The sequence below is a fragment of the Camponotus floridanus genome, unplaced genomic scaffold (genome assembly GCF_003227725.1).
Source record: "Camponotus floridanus strain SB8 unplaced genomic scaffold, Cflo_v7.5 scaffold57, whole genome shotgun sequence".
NCBI classification, from domain to species: domain Eukaryota; kingdom Metazoa; phylum Arthropoda; class Insecta; order Hymenoptera; family Formicidae; genus Camponotus; species Camponotus floridanus.
In genome coordinates, this window is record NW_020229736.1 from 83,373 (window position 1) to 102,463 (window position 19,091).

The 19,091-nt window shown below is 27.7% G+C and overlaps 1 protein-coding gene across 2 annotated transcripts; it reads left to right on the forward strand.

Annotated features, from left to right (window-relative positions):
* Nucleotides 1-5,712: 5,712 nt before the first annotated feature.
* Nucleotides 5,713-17,031, forward strand: LOC105248677 (purine nucleoside phosphorylase). 2 transcript variants are annotated; one of them, XM_011253598.3, is made up of 6 exons: nt 5,713-5,936; nt 11,811-11,905; nt 13,393-13,601; nt 13,715-13,890; nt 15,631-15,821; nt 16,652-17,031. In XM_011253598.3, the coding sequence occupies exons 1-6, from the start codon at nt 5,836-5,838 to the stop codon at nt 16,873-16,875; spliced, it is 996 nt and encodes a 331-aa protein (XP_011251900.1). In that variant the 5' UTR covers nt 5,713-5,835; the 3' UTR covers nt 16,876-17,031. The 2 variants fall into 2 exon arrangements, with proteins under 2 accessions (XP_011251900.1, XP_011251901.1); XM_011253599.3 differs by having other exon boundaries at nt 13,423-13,601.
* The last annotated feature ends 2,060 nt before the right edge of the window (nt 17,032-19,091 follow it).

Consider the following 19,091-nt stretch of genomic DNA (forward strand, 5'->3'; position numbering starts at 1 on the left):
GTCCGCCATTTTGTAAAACATTTTTTGTAACTCAAATTTGATTTTTTAGTTTTTAAGAGGACTTTAATTCGAGCTTTATTTCATATCAATACAGTGATTTTTTGCTAATTTATTGCTATTGAAAAATGTTAAAAAATTGTGCTAAAATTTAGTGGTCCGTATTTTTTGTCTGTGAATGTAGATATGTGGATAAATGTGTATATCTAGTGGATATATCTAATGGATATATAGATATAGTGGGTGATATACATTTACTAGTTATCTATAGAGGATATGGATCTCATATAAACATTTAGACATTTATTAGATATTTATTAGATAAATTTTTCCATGTGGGTGGTCCTTTCCTTACCCACTTCCCCAGACTTATATTCTAACTTGAGAAATTCTATTAATTGATATTCTAATATACCAGTTAATGGAATATTAGAATATTAGAATATCAATTAATAGAATTTCTCAAGTTAATAATGTATATACACCAGTTGATGACTGGAACGTTAAGATCCTTATAAAATAAGATTAAATTGGCCAATAAAGCAAAGAATCCTTCTCTTCCTATATTTTTACGTTCTTCGTATTTTATGACATTTATATGCCATCTACATATTATATTTTGGAAAACACCACATTTGGAATATACATTTATTATATAACATACATACGTTTGGAATATACATACGTTTGGAATATACATACGTTTGGAATATACATACGTTTGGAATATACATTTATTATAAAAACAATTATTGCGATTATTTTTCTAGTAACATTCGAAGAAATTCTTACATATTCACAACAGCACAGACTCTGGCTGTTTTATTGTTTTATTGCACAGAAAAAAAATAAGTGTCAAATCAAAACTTATATACTTAAACTAACGTGTTCATTGTTTCGTATACGCAACAATTTATAATCTTCTTAGAAGAATTTAATAATTTTAAATTTCAACAATATTATAGTCTTATTTCAATATTGTAATTGTCATCTCAAGAATATATAATTATTTAATTCTACTTTAAGAAAATTATAATCTTTGATTTAAAAATGTTATTTTTTATCTAACATTATTTCTTTTCCATTCAAGAAAAATTAAATCTTAAATCATAATAAAGAATATATTTTTCTTGATTGAACTATATAAAATGATCTTCATTAGAATAAGCAATTATTCAAGCAATTATACTTTTCTTTAACTAACTTTTCTTTAACTAACAATATAATCTCATGTCAAGATTTCCATGTTAAAATTAAATATATTTTCAAAAGGATCGTTGAAAAAAGGTTTAGTCGATCAAACTAGCCAGAAATTTTGTTTATTAATACGACGTTTCGACCATATGGTTGTGGTCCTTATCAAGTATATACGATGTAATAATAATCAGGAGACAGGCATAGACAATAATCTTGCAAAACTGCACAAATTACATTAACAAAAAACGTTATTTAACTAGATTCGAATTTGAGAGAAACTGATGCGTCCGTGCGAGACTTTGTCAAGAAACTCAAGTCTCGCACGGACGCATCAGTTTCTCTCAAATTCGAATCTAGTTAAATAACATTTTTTGTTAATGTGACTTGTGCAGTTTTGCAAGATTATTGTCTATGCCTGTCTCCTGATTATTATTACATCGTATATACTTGATAAGGACCACAACCATATGGTCGAAACGTCGTATTAATAAACAAAATTTATGGCTAATTTGGTCGACTAAACCTTTTTTCAACGATCCTTGGATTATTGACTAGCGATATTAAATTACTTTTTTAATTTTTATATTTTCAAAACATGTTTTTTTTTCTGTGTGTACACTTTGTTATTTTTTTGTTTTTTTCTTTCTACTATCAAAACGCAGATGAACAGTTATCTCAAATTGAATGCAAAAAGTGTAGGAAAGTGCAGGTAAATATATATGTAATTCCACATATTTAATTCTCGCAGACTCTAAATGAGATATTTATTTAAGATCTTCCGAGACACATGTTGTATGCATAATATCTCATGAATTTGTGCAAATAAAAAATCTCGTAATAAAAAAAATTTATTTTTACTATAAAAAAATGTGTAAAATTTACTTTTTTTCTTGAGTATTAAGTATTTTTATTTATATAAAGTAAAATAAAATGTAATAATATATGTCAAAGTTTTCTTTTATATATACGTTAATGTCAAATGTGATAAACTTAATCAATCTTCATTCTTTAATTATGTCTTAAAATATCAATTTTTTATTTGTATGTGTAAGTTGAAGTTAAATGTATTTATATAAAATGTTTAATAAAACAATAAAATCTTTAATAAAAAAATAAAAAGACTTATCATTGATCAAGACCAGCATTTCTTATGTGAAAAAATTGCTTAATATATATCATTAAATAAAAATCTGTATTGGATCGATTGTATGCTATTAACGATATTATTTTGAACAATGCGAGAAGTGGAAAGGTTAATCCCGGAGAGACAATTGTAGGTTGTTATCAGCGCCTGGTTAACCCGAAGTAAATAGGCAGCTGAGAATGTTCCTACTTGTTGCTTAATATGCAGCGCATATGTAGAAACAGTGCCTCTCTGCATTAAATTCGCTTCATCTTTATTCAAATTATTGAGTTGAACTGTGTTTTGTTTTGTATATATTATTTGAATCACGAATATGTGCAATTTTATGCTATTGTTGTTTAAACTTGTACTGCAATTTTTCGCTTAAATGTTTTTAATAAATTTGCAAGAGTAAACATTTTTGAAAATTTTTTTTCTAGAAAGAAAGAAATTCTTTTAGTTTGAACTGAAAAAAATATAAGCTCTTACAAATTATTAATTTGTTCTATGATATAATTAACTAAATTAATTATTTATATATTAAGTTCTTTCTTACATAAAATAAAATCAATTCTAAATCATTTTACTAATTAATTAAGATATTTTAATTTATCTTTATATTTTTTGATATAGAGAATGCAAACGGAATTAAAATGGAAAGAAAATCATAAAACGAATCTTTTTGGATAAATGATACATTGTTAGAATATTTCAATCTGGAACATTCAACACAATTTTCTTCTCCGATAAAGTTACAATTTTGCAGTTTTGTCGTTCAATAATTAGGCTATTTTATACGCATTATTCAATATTGCTGATAGCGCGTTATCTAAAATTCAATTTTTTAAAATTATATTGGTTTTAACGCGTTACGTAAATCATGTACATCTTGTTTATGATACAATATTATATTATTTAGGAATTACGTCTTTCTAGAATCTTCTGGAATTAAAAAATGAAAGTTGACTCTTAGAAGAAGAAACTCGTTTACTAAAATAAACAGAGATAAATCATTACGAAATATTGTAAAGGAAAGGAAAAAAACGTCAATCATGACCCGAGTGTGATCCATATAGATCCGCTGGGGTTCCATGTTATCTTCTATTGAAGCCGTGTTATCTTTTATTGACTTCCAACAACTTATAATTTATTGTTAGAAATTTACGCGCAATATACTGTGTGTAAATATTACGATACGTTGAATCCAATCAGTTTTGTAATCACAAAATGTAACAGCCGATCTGACTCGTTATATATTTTTTATTTTATGATACAATATCATTGATTATTTAGGAATTACGCATAAATATAACTTTATATAAATATATAAAATTATTAAATATGTAACATTATAAATATTATTAAATATATATATATATATATATATATATATATATATAAATATAGCATATAATAATAATAAAAGTATCTTGTATATTGTATGTGAATAGTCTTTAGAATATTTTTTGGGGAATTTTATAAAAATCAACGTTTTCTTAACATGAATTATTTAAAATACTTAAATACTATTTACATATTAGTGTATATAATATAAATGAAATATGTTTATTAAATAGAACTCGGAATGAAACTTCTTAAAATAATGATTACGCATAAGAAATACAATTTTTTTCTCTATTCTTTATAATACTATTTTTTATAATATAATTTCCTTGAAAAATTTTTAAAGTTTTGTGGAGTCAGTAATACTATAAAATTCTAAAATTATTAATATTTCAAATGTAAGAAATAATATGATCGTCGAATATAATTTTTCTATTTAATTAATACTTTTGAATACGACAGAAAATGGGACAATGCTTTCATACAGAATTTGAAAAAAGAAGAAAATGAGAGATAAGAGAGAAGTATTATATTCTATTAAAAGTATTATATTCTATTATTCTAGATTTTTAATTTTACATTTATTTCATCATAATATTTTATCCTTATCTTATCTAAATAATACACAGCTGTGTTTAATATTTTATTCTATATTTTGTTTGTCAAATATTTATTTTTATGCGTAATACTTGCCAATAAATCGGTATTTGATACAATCTTTTACAAGAATTAGATAATAATAATTTTGTAAAGGATATAATTAATATTTATTTTGATCGTTTCTGTCGAATGAAATTTTATTTTTATTATAATATTGCAAAAAGTAATGACAATCTATTTGGAAAGTAATATACATATATATATTTAAAAGAAAAATTCAAAAATATTTTAAATTTGATAAAAATATGTCGATTACATGCAATGATTCCAAATGCCTTTTTGAATGTAATAAAAATTAATATTTCGCAGAAACCTTCAAAACTTTTTCATTTAAAAAGTTTCTGAAAAATTTAAAATTATATAAAGAAAACTAAAAAAAATATAGATCTTTTTTTAATAATATTGAGACAACGTGAAAAACTTAATTTAATCTGAATTCAGAAAATACGAAGGGGGCGAGTCTTCCATATATTTAAGGGCATTGTATCGTTTTATATATGTACATGTAAGTTTTGAGACATATACTAACTATGTAACAAAATCTCATGAAAATGCTTCTGTGCATTTCACTTGTGCTATAGATGCTGCGGAAAGAAATAATGAAGTCAAATACTTCAATTGAGTCAGAGAAAATCGAATTCATTCGAGAGCTTTATCTTTCTTTTGTTTATTTTAAATTATTTTAATAAAAAAAGATTTCTTATACATATATATCATTTATGATGAAAAGAAAAAATAAATAAAAATACTTTTGAATAAATAAAAAAATTAAGTATATTGGAGACTTTAAAAATTAAATTATATAAAATTAAATACAACTAAATATGTTCAATAACAAATAATAGAATTTGTTCAGTTTATGTAATTAGCTTCTTTTAATTAAATACAATTACTTAGATAATTGAAAATGATTTTTTTTATTTATCTAGTAATTTTCCATTCAATTTTAAAAGAATCAATTATATGAGATATAAATATATAAAAGATAACAAATAAATATTTAAATTCACAATAATTAATACTAACGTATTTGAACTATAAAATTGCTGTTTCATAGATTTTTGCGGATAAGTTAGTTAATTATTTGATGTCGATTAAAGTGTTATTCTGGTGTTGCATGGCGTTAGATTTCACACTTGATCGACGTCAAAATGTCATTGTCGGAACAAATAACAATAATTGGACCACTTGCTCTGTAAGCGGGTTATCATCTTATGCGTCTTCTCCCCTCTTCATCTTATAACTGATTGTCTTATGCGTCACTACTATGCAATCGACGATTGGTCGATGTGCTTATGTGTATTCTCCATCATTGGTCGGCTCATTTGTGCGCTCATTTTTCCGGCTCGTGCTTGAATTTCTCTATAAAACGGGCGTAAGAAAGTCACGTCAGTCATTAATCCTAAGCGTGCGATACATGCTCCAGCTGATCGGTCACAGTTGCTTGCATCACTCTTTGCTTATTTTTTAAATCACTATACTTATTGACGAGTGATACATTATCTAAGGTGAAAATGCCATTTCCGGATACCAACGGTTACGATAATCTTCCGATCATCAAACGATTGACCAATAACGACGTGCAGCAAACGAACGTGAAGCATGCGCGACACACGTAAGTCCGATTGAAATTGTTTCTCTGAACATCAAAATTAACAAAATGTACACTAAAAAGATATTTGAAAGGCAAGAGAAATGAAAAATTAACAGACCTGATTAACAGATCTGATATTTTTTTTACGTAAAATCTTTGCTAAAAGTCACATAACTTTATGATATTTTTATATACTGAGGGAAAAATTTTTTAAAATCAAATAAATTTGTTTTGTTGAAACTTTTTCTTTAAATGCAAGGAATTGTTTATTTCATTTAAGCAAAAGTATTTAATTTTAATTAAATATGCATGTTATATTAAGTACATTATTTTCATTTATATATTTTTTATATTTAAATACTATTATCATAAAATATATACTATAATTTATTAAATTAAGTATATTATTTTTTAAAATTAAAAAATTTAAAATTTTTAGGAATAAAAAGTGCATTTTAATAAATATTTTGTAAAATTAAAATAAAAATATTTAATTAAAAATTATATTTTTTTAAGCATATCTATTTTTTTAAACATATGTATATAAATACTTAACTTAAACAAGCAGACAAATACAAGTAAATACGTGATTAGTACCCACCGAATAAATAGCTTCCTTGAGTTAACTAAAATTTTTTTATTTTAAGATAATTTTTTCCTCAGTGTATAATGTTTAATATTTAGTGTCTCTGTAATTGACATTCGAACTGAAATTCTCTAGAGTTTATATATAGAGTCGAAAATAAATTGTTGAAATTATCTTTCCAAAATTTTATCTCAAATTTAATAATCAATTTCGACATTCAATTGGTTCCCGAAATTATGAACGTGTATGTGTGCGACGTAATAGAATTTTGATACGCTAAAATACGCATGCAAACAATATTTGCTGGATGTTAATGATTACCGATATTGCGAAATTAGTTGGGTTAATTGTACTTCTCACAAATATCTGACGCAAATCGAATGAATGAAGTATTCCGAGCGCGCCCACGCGCGCACACTGTAATTCGATGTAATTTCGCTCTGAAACTGGTACAAAACGGTGCGGTTACCTGCTAAACTACCAGCACGCTCAAATAGTAGCGGATTTAAGCTAAATGCATAACATAGGCTTCGGGGATATTACAAGTCATGCATCGGAATACGTACGCAAAATGCGCGCTTGCGAAGATATACGTGGTGTTTGAGAAAAGATCTTAATCACTTTTGAGGCCTTGTAATTGTGGATTGAGTAAAAATTACAGACAGCTTTCAATGACTAAGATGTGTCTCAATCATTACAAAAGAAAAAGAGAAATTGTCAAAAATTATACAAATTGTAAAAGCTATATAAGGACTGCAATTTTAAACCTTTCATGTATAATTTTATTTATTATAAGTCTTATTTATCTCATTTTATATTTCTAAATATGTTTAACTTTACAAAATTTCTTTAAACTTGCAATTTAATAGTTTCAATTTTAAACTATAAAATCTTAAACGTATAAAACATTTCATTTATTAGAGAAAATTATTTTCATTTATAAATTTACAATTTATTACCTTTTCTCAGACATGATACTTTTTTAAAAAAATATTTATGATTATACTCAACTAACCATAAAGATATTGGAACATTATATTTTATTTTTGCTATTTGATCTAGAATAATTAGTTCTTCTGTAAGGATAATTAATTCATTTAGAATTAGGCTTACCTAACCCTTTAATTTATAATGATCAAACCTTTAATATTTTAGTGACTAGACATGCTTTCATTATAATTTTTTTCAATGTTTTTTATAGTTATTTTTTTCATAGTTTTAATAATTCTTTTCATAGGTTTTTTTCATATTCTTTATAATTGGAGGATTTGAAAGTTTTCTTATCCCTTTAATAGGACCTGCTGATATAGCCTATCCTTTAAATAATATAAGATTCTGATTATATTATCTCCTTCAATTTCTATTCTAATTTAAAAAAATTTGATTAATGAAGAAACGGGCTGAACTGTCTACCTCTCTTAGCATTTAATATTTTTCATAGAGGTCCTTCAGTTTCAAAATAATATATGCGCGTATGTGAACATTACGAAAATTATTGAAAAGTGAGTAATTATATTTATATCTAATCTCTAATAAGTGTTTCAAACATCAATCAACAAGGTCAATCGCAAAATTACATTGTACAGTTGAAAAAGCGACTTTCAATTCGTCATAGCATTTTTCCTTGACTTTTTCCGTACACTTATTCAAGGGGAAAATTTCATCAGTTACGGATAGATCGATTGTCCCGTTCGTTTTGAGCGACTGAATCAATTACAAATGACACATCGATACAATTTTTTGTATCTACTGACGGTGATACATCAATAATGTCGTGAGTGAAGGATAAGAAGTAAAGCAAAATTAAATATAACGTTTTGTTGTTTTATAATATTCGCACGAAGGCAACTTTTCCATCTCCAATTTTATTTTTTCAATGGTATTCACGGTGTGGGCGAAAATTGATAAGTGCACTCGTGGATGTATCCCGGACGACGCGCGCTTTTTTATCCATATTTTTTTCCTTTTAGATATTTCGATTTACACTCTATACGCCTCTATTCACGCATAGTTCTTCTATTGTATATGCGTCGCGCGCGTACACGTGCGTAAATGCAAAATTTCCGCGCATTGAGGTGAACAAGAGCGCACATCACACGCAAACGTAGTTATCGAATTTAGTATTGGAATTTACTCGCGGCCACTTGGCAAATTGATTTAATAGTTTTGCAGAGTGCGGAGTGTTAAAAAAAATGTTTCAAAATGTATTATCTCGAGTGTTGTACTCGAGAACCAAATGTTCAAAGATCCAAGAATTTAAGAGGTCTGCAAATTTCGAAAAATTCCAACAATTTTAAGATCTAACGATTTAACAATTCGTAGGTCGAAATGATCTACGAATACAAACACTTTACGCTTGCGAGACAATTGCCTGATACAGAAAAGATAGATGTTTTAAAATAAAGAGAGACTATCGAGATGTACGCGTGACACAAATCAACGTGCAAGAGACGTGAGAAACTCGGGAAACCGAGGAATCAAGGCTTTAAACATTCAAGACTTTACGAAATTATAGCATCAAAAATAACTTAGAAATATACATGTTAGAGTTATTATAAAAAACAATTTTATACTCTTTCTTAAAAAAAAAACAATATATAATAAAAAAGACAATAATTGAAGATTTTATCGTTGCTTCTTTTTTCCATGATACTTTTCTTCATATTATGAGCAGCTATTATCATGTAGGTCGTATATTTCTAATATTTCGACAATGTTAAGGGTTAATAAATAATAATATATCGCTAATTTGTTCGTTAAAAACAAATTTAACATCGATTGATTTGATGTCACAAAAACATTATTTATTTTCTTCTCGCACAAATATTCTATCGTGCATTCTATATCTAGAATGTGGCATCCGCAATAGTATATAATTTTATTTAAGAGTTTTTTAAACTTTTGACGAGTAATAATTAAAATGTATAAATGAGCACAAATTACAAATTCAAATTTTATTTTATTTTATAAATTAATTTTATTTTAATTTATGGTAAATGTGATTATGTAGTATTCATACGAGATAGCGAGAAAAAAACGGGATTAATTGGCGATGAAAGTAAATATTAGTTTTATGAAAATTAATAGAGTGAACGATACACATAATTGCATACGATTCCGAGCATACGAACTCTCAATACTAATTATGGTTGTTAATAACTTATAACGCTGAAAGCTTGTTTATAAATCTTGATGTTTCCATTCACAGGGTTGTTTTGCCTTTAATTAACTTCCAGAATAGGAAATTAAAATAATTGAATTTAACGTAGCAATTTGATTTATGAGTACTGGCTACGCAAAATGTTAAATTAACTAGTTCAATGACGTGTTCTGAAAATTAATTAAGATCGAAATTCCTAATACATAGAGATATCAAGGTTTATAATAGTTGCAGAGTTATAAGCGATTATAGTTCCATATTAGTAGGGGGAGTTTGCACGTTCAAAACTGTAATTATGCGCACCGCTTAGTCTATCAATTCCCTTAGCTCAACTGATATCGATTCTTGTTCCATAATTGATCTTGTTTTTAGCTCGTTATAAACTCGATACATCGTACATGTACGCAATTTCACATAAATCAAAATAAGAATTTTATTTTTTTTAATTTATTTGTACATTTTGATTACACAGGCTGACAAAATTTGGCTAAATCTCAGACCCAGAAACCAGAATATATTTTTCCGAAGGTTTTCGATGCGCTGAGTTCGAATCCGAGGTCAGAATTTCTTTGGTGACTCCGATTTTCGAGATATTTGAGGTTATGTTACATCGCAAGGTAATTTTTTTCATAAAACCATTTATGGGATCCGAAAAAACTACTCTTCCTCTTTAAAAAACATTTTAATTTGTCCGGATATCTTTTTTTATCTTTGAGAAATTGAATGTTCAAATTAAGTAGTTTGACATTTTTGATATTCGGAAATTAAATAGCATCAGGTAAGTACAATATAATGTATGTACACGAAATATACATTTTTAAAGGGTTTTGATGCACGTTGATTCGAAATTTGACATTAGTTTTGCAAATTTAATTTGTCTAAACAATTTGTTTAAACAATTTGTTTAAACAAACTATTGCAAAAATAATGTTTTTTTGAGAAGTAAATGATTCAATCGGATTCTACGGGAACAAGCTCATTCGGAATAGTAATTCGGTATATTAAAATGAGTTTTGTTACAAACTAATTGATAAACAATCAATCATTTTCCAAATATCGAGAAATAAGTCGAACTATTTAATTTGAACATACGATTTCTCAAAGATAAAAAAAGATATCCGGAAATCAAAATGTTTTTTAAAGAGGAAGAGTAGTACTTTCGGACCCCATTAATGGTTTTATGAAAAAAAATTACCTTGCGATGTAACATAACCTCTAATATCTCGAAAAACCGTGATTTGGGCACTTTTAGGTTAGAATATCTCGTAAACCGGAGCCACCAGAGAAATTCTGATCTCGGATTCGAATTCAGCGCGTCAAAAACCTTAGGAAAGTATATTCTGGTTTCTGAGTCTAAATTTTGTCGGCCTGTGTTATTATCCGTAAAGTTCCAGAGATTTCATAGTCTGATTTTACTTGTGTCGATTCAGAAGATATGGAATATTGACGCAAGAGATGAATAAACAGATTGATGCACATTATTTATGATATCGTACTAATCAATATCAAAATTATTACTTAATCGGCAAATCTAGTTATACTTTGAAATTTTATTAAACTCATGATCTTTAACAGCTGCTCACGAAATAGATGTGTAAATCAATTAGAAAGCTGGCGATAATGAAATTCGATTTAATTTTGCACGTCTTTTTTTAAGAATGAAAATATTGAAAAAATTTACTTACAAAAACAAGCAATCATTATTAAATTATTAAATGTCAAAATTCAAGTTTTGAAGCTACCTATATCGGAATAACAGTACAATCTCCATAATCATTACCGCAAAGCTCAGGTATGCAATTATATGTAATTATGACAGGACGTTTCATATAGCCGCGTAATAGTTGCAAGCTAAGGCGGCGCACAACGTCCGTTTAATCAGTAATAATCCGTTGAATATGCTTTAATATGTCTCTGCGTCGAGAGAAGGAAAGCTGCGTCGTGTTCGATCGCGCGTCTGAAAATTACTTCGCGACCTTCTTACATTATTAATAGCTTCTCGATACATAATATCGCGCAGGGTAAATTGTACCAAATTACACACGAGACCACAGAATTAAATTATTATCCCACAGGTCTTTGATTTTAAACAATTCTATCCGTCGATTTATTATAGCGAGTAAAAAGGAATTTATATTATGTTTTTTAGGTATACCTTTGAAATATTGCAAGAATCAGCGCAATATTTATTGGATCGCATCAAGATCAGACCAAAAATAGGAATTATCTGCGGGTCAGGAATGGGTTAGTAGTTGCATATCTGCTTATTTTTAAGTGTAAACAATTCATTCGGTGATTAATACGATATGATTTATTCGATATAAGTTGGTTAAAATATAATCCATTGGTTAAAATAAAATCCATTACTAATTATTAATCCAATCATGAATAATTGTATAATAAATAAAAAATAATTCTATTAATAATAACACTTAAATTTAAGGATTTAATAATGAATATGTGTATTATATGTATTCTAAAATTATGTATATATATATATATATATATATATATATATATATTTTTTTTTTTTTTTTTTTTTTATGCACATCGTGATTATAATGTTGATTTATCAAATGCATTTTTTCAAGTTAAAAGTAAAAAATAATTTTCCATTACGATTAACAGTTTCGAAATACATGATTAGATTATGAAAGGATTACACAATGTTGTTTGTGATATTTTTGAGCATCATTCTATTGCATTCTGTCTGATTATGATTTCACTTTCATGTTGTTTTTGATTCACACATTCACGCTTATACGGGGTGTTTCTTAATAAATGCGAAAAATTTTAGGAAATTCTTTGTCGAAAATTAAGGGCGGTTTTTCATACAAACATATACTCCTACATCCTTTCTTGTGGAATTACACTCTTCCAAAAATGGGAATAAAAATTAAGTTTTTATTTTTTAGGTTTTTAGCTTCTTATTACAATTTTATTTTTGTTCCAATTTTCCCAACATTTACTCTAATTTTAATTTTATTTTAAAATTTAATTTCTCGTAATTCCAAACCTATGCATCGTGCTGTGCACGATATTTTAATTTTCTTTTGAAAACTACTGATTTTATACTACTGAAAAAAATAAAAGAAATAAAAGTGTCTAAATGAATCAAAATTTTTAATGCATATTTTTAGGTGATATTGTGGCCCATTAAAAAGTTTTAATAAAAAATTGAATAACGGCTAATTTAAATTGCTAATTTCATCTTCTTATAACAATACGGAAGGCTGAAAAAAATATTATAATAACCTTTAAAAAAATAAAATAATAAATAACCTAAATAATAAAAAATAAAATAATAAATAACCTAAATAATAAAAAATAAAATAATAAATAACCTAAATAATAAATAATCTTTTCACTAGTAGAAAATATCCTAATTTCATTTTTTTAACTTGTTCCAAATTTGAGAAAAAAATAAAATCCCTAATTTTTACTCCCATTTTTGGAGAAGTGTAACTCCACAGGAAGTAATGTAGGAATATATATTTATATGAAAAACCCCCCTTAATTTTCGACAAAGAATCATTTCCTAAAATTTTTCGAAATTATTAAGAAACACTCTATATATTAATTGAATATCAAAAACTTTAAGACTGCTTCTGTTCCTCTTTGTATTGTTACGTATTCTTTACGCTGGAAAATTCATACTTACTTTGAATATCCATGAACGGTTGCGAAACATTGCGGTGTGCTTCCTATCAGTGTTGTTTATTCTTAAACAGGATCATATGTGCAAAACGAGTTGTGTCCAGGTTTGATAGCGGAATCACTCGTGGACAAGCAATGCTTTCCCTATGAAGAAATTCCACACTTCCCGGTATCTACGGTCAAGGGACACACCGGCCAGATGGTCTTTGGGTATCTTCGGGGTGTACCGGTCATGTGTATGCAGGGCAGGTTTCATTATTACGAAGGCTATCCACTCTGGAAGGTATAGCTAATCTTACTGACTATAATAAAGTTATAATTTTATTATACATCTAATGCGGATAAAATGCATATGAAATGATATGTTAATTGAAATGTAACAATGGTTATCCGCAGTGCGCCATGCCAGTGAGGGTAATGAAGCTGGTAGGTGTGACACATTTAATCGCCACTAACGCAGCCGGTGGTTTAAATCCCACTTACAATGTTGGTGATATCATGATAGTGAAGGATCATGTGAATATGATGGGTTTTGCTGGAAACAACCCTCTTCAAGGACCGAATGACGACAGGTGGGACACACAAGATTAAACTTTTCTCTCTCTCTCTCTCTCTCTCTCTCTCTCTCTCTCTCTTCCTCTCTTAGTGTATATTAAAGAAGATTAAGTTAGGAAGAATTGTCTGTGTGTACAAGAAAATTTTGAAAAGATTAATCTTCGTAGTCGCGATTCTGATACAAAAATTTAAATTTACTCTGGGAAAAGCGAGAACAAATACAACTATCGGCGGAACGAGCTGGTTAAGAAGTTTCGGAGAAAGTAAGAGGATTCGGAGAAAAAGATGTCGCGTAATGAAAAGAGATGGTAAGAAGGATCGGGTTAAGAGAGCGGGAAAGGGGAGGGTTTGAGAAAAAAAAGAGAAAGAAAGTAAGATAGAGCGCGAAAAGACTTTGCTGAGCAAATACGTCAATCAGCTTCTTTATGTCGCCGTGTAAATAGTTCATCAATCCGATTTTCGAGAGGTTATTCCAATGAAATAAATTAATGCCATTCTTTCTGTCAGTCTTCGTATTTCCTCTCTCTTTCTTGTTCCCGATTTCTTCATAGATTCGACAAGTTTCAATGATATTTTGAGGAATCTAACGGATTCGAATTCGTTAATAATGTAAATTTTTCTTCTTCTTTTTTTTATCGAATTTCTCGATCGTTTTTATTGACAGCTTTTATTGAAAGCTAAATAAAGCAAAATATACGCTCAAAGTATGAAAACCGCAACGTATCGTTCTTAATAATTTTTATTATTTATTTATTATTAATTATTAATTATACAGGCCTGCGAGGTTTTTCTTTTTAAGATGCAATAGTGATTTCCGACGTAATTTTGTGAGCTGAATTCGAATCTGGCCGCCGAATTTGCGTAGCACGTCACGTTTTTGAGTAATTTGTAATTGAGTGGCTCAAAAATCGCTATTTTGGCCAATTTCATGAATTTATTGCTAGGAAACCAAATTTTTTGAAATATTTCTGCCAATGGCATCGTATAATACTCACTTTCGCCTTTCAAATCCACTTTCGATTACCGCCGCACGATTTTTCTTCGCTGAGATATATAAGTATGACGTTGTAAAAAAATTTACGTTAAAGAAAATTTATATAGATATCTCAATATGGTAGATCCATGATGTTGAAAGTTGAAAAGACTGACATATGTCAGGTTCTTTACAATATTTGTCCAAAAAAATATTGTAAAGAAATATCTAATACAGTTGTTACACATTTTGATAAATTTTTCTAAATTTTATGCCTTTTTATTGTGATTCTATTCGCCATATTGGATGCGCCATTTTTAATTTCAGAAGGTGACAGAAGGTTTAAAAATGTATATTTTTATCCTAATTTTGATTCGTAGTGAAATAAAGAGGTGGCACGGTTGATTTAGAACGGCTTATTGGATCCCTATGCTTGACCTGTCTTATAACTTGTATATCTGAGCGAAAAAAAATCGTGCGGCGGGGGGGGGGGGTAATCGAAAGTGGATTCGAAAGATGAAAATGAGTACTATACGATGCCATTGACAGAAATATTTCAAAAAATTTGGTTTACTCACAATAAATTCATGAAATTGGCCAAAATAGCGATTTTTGGGCTATTCAACTACAAATAACTCAAAAACCTGACGTGCTACGCAAATTCGGCGGCCAGATTCGGATTCAGCGCACAAAATTACGTCAAAAATCACTATTGCATCTTAAAAAAAAATTTTAACCCCCTTTTTTGTAGGCCTGTGTTATCGGCATTTTTTCTTTTTCTCAGATTTGGCCCCCGATTTCCGCCGATGAATAAAGCCTACAATGACACGCTGATAGAGATCGGTAGCCAAGTAGCCGAAGAGATGGGTATCAGCAATACTGTGCACAAGGGGGTTTACACGTGTTTAGGTGGTCCTAATTTCGAGACGGTGGCGGAATTAAAGATGCTGAGGATGATCGGTGTTGATGCAGTTGGTATGTCGTTTATTGTTTAATTAATTGTTCTACAAACATGTTAACACACATTTTTTTTGCAAATATATAATGTATTTATTCGAACTAAAAAGAGCAGAATCGCGTCAACTTTTTCTTTCCGAATGACACATCTTAATCATCAAACCGACGAATATTAACAATATAAAATATTGTGCTAAAATCGTTTAATGCTGATAATCACAAAGATATCAATGTCTGCTTTTAATGCCGTGTATGTATTAATTATAATTAAGCAATTAATTTTGCTTGCAAAGCAATTAATGATAAATTTAACATATGTTTTGCAATTTTATCTCGTTTATCTACATAATGTAGCAGAGGATAATTTGTAGTGCAAACGGCACAAAACAGAATGATGAAATTAGTACTTCTTATCGAATCATTTTGAAAATTGATTCTTCTAATATTATTGTAATTATACAACACAATAAATTTTCAAAATTATTTTATAAGAAGTACTTATTACACACACACACACATCTATATATATTTAATTATATGTATACAATTAAAAAATTATTTATATAATTTCATTATCAGATATAAAATATATAATAATTATTATTATTAATTTTGTCGTAAAAAATTATTTTCATTTGAAAACATTAAGAAATTGTTTATTTTGTATATATATATTGTATTAATTTATTTTCATATATATGTGTTTATATTTAATTATTTATTAACTTGTTTTTTTATTGCTGAGTTGTGTTTAATAACATTTAATCATTTCTTCATTTCCTTGCACGTAAATATTTTTTACGTATGTACATAATATTATGTATGATGTAATTATGTATGATGTTTAGGAATGTCCACGGTTCATGAGGTTATCACTGCACGGCATTGCGATCTGACTGTATTTGCGTTCAGTTTAATTACTAATCAGTGTGTTACCGATTACGAAAATCACGGCGAGGCGAATCATGAGGAAGTAATGGACGTCGGCAAGTCGCGACAGCCAATTCTTCAAGAATTCGTATCCAGGATCGTGATACGTCTTAGAAATATCTTAGAACCGATACCAAAATGATTCGATTGAGAATCATTCCTAAGAGTTAATTAGAACACATAATTGACTTATTCTATAAGGAATTCTTTTAAATTATTGATTCATTCGTTTTTGTATTTCGACGAAAAGTTTCATTTATTAGGGATTAAAAAATATTGATAACGTAAAAAAGTAATATTACATTATTGCATTATTATTAAATGTAAGATTTGACTTTTCAATATTTTTGAGAATTGATTTTATCTTAATCAAAAATGTCCAAAGATTCTCTATAAATCTGATATAGAATAAGTCAATTCAGAGAGACAAATCGGTCCTCGAATCTTCATTATCTTATCTTCATTATCTTCGTCGTGTTTTACCTATTTAGTTGCCGCTTGACTTCTACTTATCTGAATTCAAGCTCGATTCAGATCTCAATTGATTCATTACACGTCTTGAGGGGCCTTGGATTAGAGAAGGAGAGATGAGAAAGGGAGAAATAGGGAAAGCCTTGGTTGAAGCAGATGGTTAATCGGCGCTTTCCCTCCATTTTCCTTCCTCCTTTTCTCATCTCCTTTTCGCCTTCTTCTATCGCTAAGTCGTTTAGTTCCAATAAATCTTAAGGCCTTAAATAAGAATCACGTGGTGTAGGAATAGCGAATTATGGATTTGACTGAAATATGACAATTGGAAAAATATTGTGCGATATTAAAGCCACAATCATCTTCTTAATAAACTTACGATGTTTTGTGGATCATGAAATTCTTTTTTTTGAAATAATCATTCGGGAAGGATATCATGTTCGAAAATATTTTTTTAAAATTATGTAGATTTGAAAATCTGTGCATTATAAATTTATATGAGATATGTAAAATATGAGGAAAAGTCAATGAAAAAAAAAGTAAAACAAAAACAATTGGAGACATAGAACATAAAATAGGAGATTTAAATACCATTATATATAACACTATAAATTACATTATATATATTACTATAAATAACATTTATAAGTAATTAATGCAATGCACATCCCTATTATCATATTATGTATTTAATTTTGGAAATTGTGATTATATATACTGTATACAACGTAAATAGAAAATATATAAAAATAATTCTTATATAGGTAACTTTTATCAAAATATGATAGTTTTTACATGAAATTGCTCGATAAGAAATTCGATATCGAAATTCCTATTTATTTCTTGTTAAATATCGTGTGTTCTTTAGCACGAAATAAAAAATGCAATAGAATATCGATACATCTATTGACATTGTTTATTATTATTGTTATTATTATGGTTTATTACGAGCAATAAACTACATGTTTATTATATTATTTCAAGAGAACGAAGACAACATGATAGACAAATAATAGAAATTAAAAAAAAAATTAAATATAATAGAAGGAGATTAGTTAAAATAATTACACAAAATTATAATAATATAAAAAAATTATTATATTGAAAAGTAATATAAGAAAATTAAATTAAAGGAATGATTTCGTTTTATACATTTATTGTATTTAATCGAATCATATTCTTTACTGTTACTATTACTATTATTAATACAAGTTATTTCTAGTTTAATAATTACTTGATTAAATTATAATTTATTTGTCATTTCAATCGATTATTATTATTATATATACATCGATATATTTACTATTATGTATACTTATTTTTATTTTATAATTTTATAAAAAGTTATTGTTTTACGATAAATTTTTTCGTCCTTTATAGATATTGTAAACAAGTAAAATTTTTCATTCTTGTTAATCGAGTAACATATAATCAATAAGAGAGAGAATATATATTACGGTTTAAAATATAGATATAACGTAGGAAATAACGTTATATTTTAAGTACATCAACTTAAAAATATTGTATCGATAACGATATATATATATATATGTGTGTGTGTGTGTGTGTGTGTGTGTGTGTGTGTGTGTGTGTGTGTGTGTGTGTGTGTGTGTAACTAATTGTTGTATACCGAAAAATTCATGTGTCTGCAGTAAATGCAAAAAAAAAACGAAAAAAATTCATGTGTCTATATAGTAAATGCAAAAAAAACGAAAATGGAAAAAGTGTGCATTTCGCATAGTTATATACGTTTTGTAGAATAGCATGTGTATATATAATTTAATCATCATATATATATATATATATATATATATATATATATATATATATACGAATTGGGAAGTAAATGATATTACAATATTATTTATTTCTCCTAATTCGTATCAATAAAAT